The following is a 7,817-nucleotide window of genomic DNA, read 5'->3' on the forward strand; positions in this document are numbered from 1 at the left end:
CCTGAAGGACGACATCTCGTGGGCACTTGTGAGGCATCAGTGGCTCATTTTGAACATCATCATGTGTTTAGACAGGTATTGTCAGGCTTGTTTTAGCTCCTCAACCATGATACTCATGAAAGCCTGAAAAAGGACATAGAAGAATAAAATAATCCAGTTGAGGCTTGACACCTGTCATGTCAGGCTTCATTTAATGTCGTGCAGAATGTACTGCTAGGGATGACACATTATTTTTCTATGTTACCGCAAACATTTCTTTGAATGGAAATAGTCCGATACATCTACAAATCGATGTATGTGCAGAGTATCATTCATACATTCATCAAAATGTTCTAAAGCTTTCAAATACTATAAATGAAGTACACATAAAGTTTAGCCCCAGTAACCTTACACTTGAAATATTGGTGAATGCCTGGTGTGTATTGTGATCCGACGATAGAGGGCAGCAAAGACCAGTCAGTGGAAGGCTGTCTCTCAATAGGCTCTCTATCTAAACTCACTGTGCAACATACAAAACAAATAAATAGCAACCACTAAGGGTACTTCAAGATTTTACACCTTTTTTGTTTTAAATTTAATTGAGATAAAACATAAAATCGCTTCATAGAAATTGTGTAAATGTTGTTCGAAAAATTGATATTTTAAAGGTAATGGTTTATACATCACGTTAGGCTAACAGATTATTCTAAATAGAAACAGATTCACATATCGCCATAAAAGCTGCAGATGTACAACATGTTTTGTGGATTGTGTCACTGAAGTGTTGCAAATATGTATGTATAAAAAAGCATTGACACAATAATAAAAAGCTTTGAGGAAAAGTGCATCATTCTCATTCTGCCAGAAATCAGCGTTGCCCTTGTGGCACATGTGACTCGATGTGAATGTAGATTTAAGTTGGGACAGGCAACTTTAAGAAATATTATTGCTGTGAAAATATTGGAAGTTAACTCGAGGTTATAGCCTATAAGCTATGTATTGTTTTATGTGCAACAAGCGACCAAACACCGACGCATCACCACTGCGCAAAATAGGACAGTTCCATCTGCTCCACACAAAGACCAGTGCCAACTGCGCACATCTGGACCATATGCCAGGATTAATGCAGTCTGGACTTCATATCATTCCTATCACCGTATTATTCATATATTCACACAAACAGTGGACTACCTGACCCATCTGGATCGGCTCGGTCCGGATGTTAGCAGTGGGCATTAATTAATTATTGGGTTGGTCCTCCTATAAAAAGGGCACACGCCCACTGCTCTGCTCTGTCTCAGTACACGCCAAGATGAGCTACGGATCTGATGTCTTCTCCTCCTCTTCCTACCGGAGGATTTTCGGGGATTCTCCCCGTTATGCATCTCCTTCGCGGACCACCATGAATGTTTCCTCCCGGGGAGGAGGTTACCGGTCCTCCTCTCTGTCCCGGAGCAACGCTTCATCCCTGGGCACGTACAGCAAAAAGTCCGGCCGCTCCTTCTCGTCCATGCCGCTGGAGACCTTCGACCTGACACAGAGCAGCGTCCTCAACAATGAGTTCAAAATCGTCCGCACCAACGAAAAGGAGCAAATGCAAGGCCTCAATGACCGCTTTGCAATGTTCATTGACAAAGTGCGCAACTTGGAGCAACACAACAAAGTGCTGGAGACGGAGCTGTTCGCTCTGCGCCAGAAGCAGGCAGAGCCGTCCCGCCTGGCCGAGCTCTACCAGCAGGAGATCCGCGAACTGCGCTCCCAGCTCGAAGAACTGAACGGAGAGAAGTCCCAGCTGATGATCGAGAGGGACAACATTGACGACGACCTGCAGAAAGTCAGGGGCAAATACGAGGAGGAGTTCCGTGCCCGGGAAGAGGCAGAGGCCCTGCTCAAAGCTTTTAAGAAAGATGTAGATGATGCCACCATGGTGCGCCTGGACCTGGAGAAGAAGGTGGAATCTCTTCTGGATGAGATCAACTTCCTTAGGAAGGTGCACGAGGAGGAGGTGGTCGAGCTGTCGGACATGATCCAGGCTGCCCAGGTGTCTGTGGAGATGGAGGTGTCCAAACCGGACCTCACCTCCGCCCTCAAAGAGATCCGCGGCCAGTACGAGTCCATGGCTTCCAAGAACCTGCAGTCCGCCGAGGAGTGGTACAAGACCAAGTTTGCGGACTTATCCGAGCAGGCCAACCGGAGCAACGAGGCCATCCGCAGCAGCAGGGAGGAGGTGAACGAGTTTAGGAGGCAGCTGCAGTCCAAGACTATCGAGATAGAGAGTCTGAGGGGAACCAACGAGTCTCTGGAAAGGCAGATGCGGGAGATGGAGGATAGGCACAATGTGGAGATGGGAACCTACCAGGTAATCACATTTCAATAACCTACTAACGCCATATTAAATGATTGTAATCTGGAAAAATCCGCCCTATATTTTCAGTATCATGAAAGTATATTAGAGCATTAACAGCATTGTGTTTTTATGGAGAAGGATAGACTTTACATTTCAGAGCCATAATAAAATGGAGGAGCAGCTGCTGTGTCTCGGGCTCTGTCCGTGGTGCTGAAACTCCCTCCCCTGGGACAGCCCCGCTCAGCAGCTGCATCAGACAACGCCCACCGAGTGAAACTGCTGGAACTGAGTCATTCTATACAAGTGCTTTGTGTGGTGCAGGTTTACAAATATAAATATGAAGCACTTTTTAAACTATTTTAATCAGAAACGACCCTTATACGTACATTCACAATGTTTTCTTATGTGTTGCTGCATTTCCCCCTGCAAGCAGCGGTGAATAGCAGAGCTCCATATGCAGGTGAGTCCAAAATATATTTTAGGAAATGTTGAACTTATGGCTTATTGTCTGTAGGAGAGCATGGCAGAGCTGGAGAATGAGCTGCGGACCACTAAGGGCGAGATGGCCCGTCACCTGAGGGAGTACCAGGATCTGCTCAATGTCAAGATGGCACTGGATATTGAAATTGCAGCTTACAGGTAGGGTCATCTTTCAGAGATACCTCACATATATATTGTTTTCAATAATATGAGTGAGATATCCTTAAAAAAGAGGGAAAATTCACTCTCTCTTGTAAAATGACAATATCCCATATATACAGTACCCTCCGCTATGTATCTCATAGCTAATTCTTTCTATGAACACTTCCCTGTGTCACCCTCTTTGCAGGAAACTCCTGGAAGGGGAGGAGACCCGCATTGGGACAGGCATCAACTACAGCAGCCCCGCCATAGGTGCCAGCATGGGGCAAGGCTACAGCTACCAGTCCCGCATGTACACCAGCTCTAGCAAGAGCTCCAAGAAGGAGGGCAAGCAGGAGGAGCAGCAGCAGCAGCAGCAGCAGAGCAAATCTGGAGGCAAGGTGATCCAGCGTGAAGTTTATGAGGAGACGGTGGTCACCACCCAGAAGCAGCAAGACTCCAATGATGTTCCCACCATTCAGAAAAACTAAGAGTCATACTGTAAGCCTGTTCTCAACCCTGTATCCTGCAAATTCTCTCCTCTCTCCATCTTGAAACAAACCTTGAGCATTAACGTCTCACTCACTTGTGGGGATCTTAGTTGATAGCCATGCTTTGCCTTCTTATTATAAGCATAGTAAGATTGCCATGGTCTTTAACATATAGTGTTGGGTTGGTAGGTTTGTTTTAAGTTGGTTTATCCCCTCTTGTTACCCCGTCTCCCCACATGTGTTCTCCCAAAAGGAAATCCATTATAACTCTACTATAACCATCACTCTATACAATACCACATTTCAACAGTTTCTGCTGTTTACTCTTCCACAAACTAAACATCAAACAATAACAAGCACTTAGGTAGCAGTGACAAAATGTAACACCAACACACAATAGATAAAAACCTCTGGTCATGCACTACAACCACAAGCTGTGAGATGCTCTCAACACATTCCAATAGTAGCATGTGTGTTTGAGTGTAACTGTGCGCACAAAAGATTCAAAACACATCAGCTGGTATCCGTCCCTCTCCAAACAATCCTTTCATACAGTAGAAATAAAAACATCTCCTGAAACAATGATCATAGTTGAGTGAGAAAGCACACAATTATTGGAAACCTGCCAAAATAAAAGACAATAATATATGATAGCTTTTACTGAGCCATTGTGTTTGGTCTCTTTTTGTCTGTATCTCTTCTTGCACAATATTTCTTACCTCAGTCACTGCATCAGTGCTTTGTCTGGGTTTCTATCAGCTCTGCATGACAACAGTATAAAAGAGGATAATGCGAGCGATGACCCTTTTTTAAACTTCCCAATGAAGTTTAATTTAAAAAAGTTATTATAGCTTTTTAAATGAGATGAAGATTTGAGGTAAACAAGAAAACAAGTATATTGATGGAGCATAACTTGCATGGTGTATGTAGACCGCATTCTTGCATGGACTCCACCCACCCATCATTCAAAGTTTGGCCTTTGCCTTCCTTCTCACTATTGATCATAATGAGAATCATCATGCTCATTATCATTAATAACAGCAATAGAAATGTGCTTGTTAGCCCAGGCCAGATTTGAGACTGCTGCTATAAATCTTAGGACTGTGATGGACTGGTGATCTCCACTGTAAAGATAAGGAGGGATGCTATGCTTTAAGGCACTAATACGAGAATAGAAAAGACCTAATTTGGTAGTGATGGATTAGGAGAAAAAGAAAAGTTGAGCAAAAATACTAAAATACTATACTAAAAAAGAGTTTTCTCTGTGCAGTCAAGTCAATTAGACACTGAATTGGAAATTATGCTTTAGTGCAAATGCATGAGATTCTCTATGATCCATGTAGTTATGATGGACAGTTTGCATATTTAACTCCATTTCACATATGCTACTTATGATGCTTGAAACACATTAGAGCTCCAGGATCCATACTATATCATTTACCCTGAAGAAAATACATCCCAGTGTAAATTGAGAACCTGCCAGACTATGATGTGTTTGAAACAACTTGACCTCTCTCTTTGTAACTGTGGCCATGACTGCATTAAAACGCCTGTTGTAGTCCGATCTCACCGGTAGAAATCCTTAAGTATGAAAGACTTGTAGCTTGTTTTTCTGCTTGTGCACTGCCAACTCTTACACACTTATCTTACTGCTGGTCATCGCACGCACACACACACACACACACACACACACACACACACACACACACACACACACACAATGAATGAAAACAAAACAAACAGCTCATTGTTTTGCAGGCTGTTCTGAATCAGGTTGACTGCTGCTGTATTAGAGGCTTGTGATCAGTACCTTTGTGCAGTAGTAAGTGTGTTTGTATCTACACAGTGGCCTATCATACATGGATGTTTTGGCATTTTCTGTCAAGCAGAACAAAAATCTCAGAAGGACAAGAAGTTATAGACAAAAGCAGCATTTTATAGTAAACAGCTATAAGAATGGATGAATGGTTCAGGGTTGCAAATGTCTAAGCCTTTATCTTTCTATGACAAAACCAAAATAGTTTTCATGGATGTCTGCAGAAAAATGTAACTACTCCTACAACACTGCCAAACTTTTCAAAATGCACATGCAACACCACTTCATGCAGAACCAAGCATTTTCTGGAAATACAGTTCAGTATATCATCAATCTGAATCCAAGAAGCAAGACTTAGCCATAGAACAAATACTGTAGGATTTAAAAATGCCTTAAAACACCAGCAGCTTTTCCTCTGGCCATGTGTGTGAATCTGCTTAGTGGGTGTTTAATCATTATTATCTCTTGATTAGTGTCCATTAGAGCTATTATTGCTTCAAACGCATAGGGATTGAATGTAGATGTCATGCTATTCTATTTACTGTTATTACTACTTATGTATTCCTGTATGACACCATATTAATAAAGACTTGACGTTACTGAGGTGCACATGATTTCATTGTCTTTTTTAAAAAATCAATTTATCACACAATTTTAGAAAGCATGCCCTGTACTGGAAAGTGAGGAAAATATATTTACTATCATACAAACCAATACAGATATGGTATATGTGTGGTACTTCATACTTCTACACATACATAATCTGCAGCAAATGAAAAGGCAATTTATCAGTTGTTCAGAGCCAATATCGAGACATGAGATTGGGAAAAGGGTTTTGCAGCTTTATCTGTAAAAGTAAATAGTGTTGCGGACCAGAATAGGCCAAACAGCAATGTCACCTTGACCTGTTTCTTGAAAATATATTGTTTTTTTCTGTTGCTCCTCAGGGCCACTGTTGCAGATGTATATTACAGATGTGAGATGTGATGGATCACCTGCTGCTGTACTGTACGTTGACCTTTATACCCTCACCATTGCTCCATACACTTTAAACACACACACAGAGTCCCTGGCCTTGACACCTTGGGCCTCGCGGATCGTCTCTAATTACCCCATCTCTGTTCTCGCCCACCAACTGGGTGGGACAGCCTCGGCACTGTGTGTGCATGTGTGACGTGGGTTGCAGTTCTTCAAAGATTTATACCCCTGCAATGCTGCTGAGTTGAAGGTGCAGTGGAGCCATCCACTGAAACGCCACCACTGTAACAGCCCCGTTATGAAACAGCCCTCCCTCCATTTGAAGAGTGCTTCAACTTTCCATTTTAAGTCTCACCATAGCTACCATTCCTGTTATGAGGCTATAAAAACATGAGTAGCACTGTGTGAAATATTGACTCCTATAAGAAATCATGTCCAATCTGGGATTCATTTGAAATTCATATCTAGTGAAAGCTATCAGAGCTTGTGCAGCCTTCAGTCCCAGTGCAATCAGCATATGCACAGTTGGCTGACTATACTCAAGTGCATTGTTCTACAATTATCGCACACGTTCTTGTTTTATCATACTCAGAGTGTTGTGTAAAATGGTTCATGGTATAAAGGAAAGATTAAAGAACAAACTGCCTTCAAATGTATAGACAGAAAGAATGTTTCAAGCTTTGTTTTACCCCAACATGTAACCTGGCATATTTGGTATCTTTTGGAATATTGGAAACTCTCCTGTAATCTAAAAAGGATGCATGAAATTAGTTTGTAATATCTGGCCACTAGAGAGGTTAATAAATATCTGTACATTAGTGCATCATACTCACTGAGGCAATACTTCCATTTCATGTCTTTTCAGAGATAAAGGAGACGGTGTTAAGGGAGAAGCATGTTTTATGTTCTGTCTGGTGATAAGTGTCTATGTGGAGCGGTGATGGTGGTGGAATTGAGAATCAGGCAGTGGAGTGAGCGGCTCATGGCCATAAATTTGATCTGTTTGTCAGCATCTGTGGATCAAAGCAATTCCTCGTACTCACTGGACCACCCACACACACGCACACGTACACATTTATTATACAACCAGAAAAAAAGGTGTGAAAATGTCATTCCCTGAACAAGAGATAATGCAATTCAGTTTTCACCTTCTTCAAAGCGTCTTTGAGTTTTCAGATGTGTTCAGACAAAACGCAACGTGAACTTTACACAAAGCAAGATCCCATGTTAAGTCGATAGTTCGAACTGACGTCATGGCTGCAAGATTGGGGGGTATGTGTGGGAGGCGTATGTGGTTCTTCTCTAGTAATAATGTAACATTAACCATAACCAGCAAAGGCCTAAAAATGTGGTGAACTTGAAGTATTTGAAATTGGAATAAAAACGAACCACACAATGTCCAATAAACAACTGAGGTTTCTTAAAAGATGTTAAAACACACAAAGCTAGCAGTGTGCAACAAGCAGTTTCTAAGACCCTTTGACGCATCAACTAACTGCTCATTAAACCAACTTCTTGTTTTCTACATCAAAGATGAAATGTGGAAATATAACTTTATTCTAAATATGTGTTAGTGCTAAGGCAA

General features: G+C 42.0%; 1 protein-coding gene across 1 annotated transcript; it reads left to right on the plus strand.

Moving 5' to 3' along the window:
- The first annotated feature begins 1,237 nt into the window (after nucleotides 1-1,237).
- Nucleotides 1,238-5,857, plus strand: inab (internexin neuronal intermediate filament protein, alpha b). Its single transcript, XM_020084435.2, has 3 exons — nucleotides 1,238-2,338; nucleotides 2,841-2,965; nucleotides 3,156-5,857. Exons 1-3 carry the CDS (start codon nucleotides 1,292-1,294, stop codon nucleotides 3,436-3,438), a joined length of 1,455 nt encoding a protein of 484 aa, XP_019939994.1. The 5' UTR covers nucleotides 1,238-1,291; the 3' UTR covers nucleotides 3,439-5,857.
- Nucleotides 5,858-7,817: the final 1,960 nt, after the last annotated feature.

Source organism: Paralichthys olivaceus, chromosome 8 (genome assembly GCF_024713975.1).
Source record: "Paralichthys olivaceus isolate ysfri-2021 chromosome 8, ASM2471397v2, whole genome shotgun sequence".
Lineage (NCBI taxonomy): Eukaryota > Metazoa > Chordata > Actinopteri > Pleuronectiformes > Paralichthyidae > Paralichthys > Paralichthys olivaceus.

Excerpts from the sequence above, each read along its gene's own strand:
- inab (XM_020084435.2), top strand. The coding sequence starts at position 1,292 with ATGAGCTACGGATCTGATGTCTTCTCCTCCTCTTCCTACCGGAGGATT. Across the intron at positions 2,339-2,840 it reads TGGAGATGGGAACCTACCAG|GAGAGCATGGCAGAGCTGGA; the intron begins GTAATCACATTT and ends TATTGTCTGTAG. Across the intron at positions 2,966-3,155 it reads ATTGAAATTGCAGCTTACAG|GAAACTCCTGGAAGGGGAGG; the intron begins GTAGGGTCATCT and ends CCCTCTTTGCAG.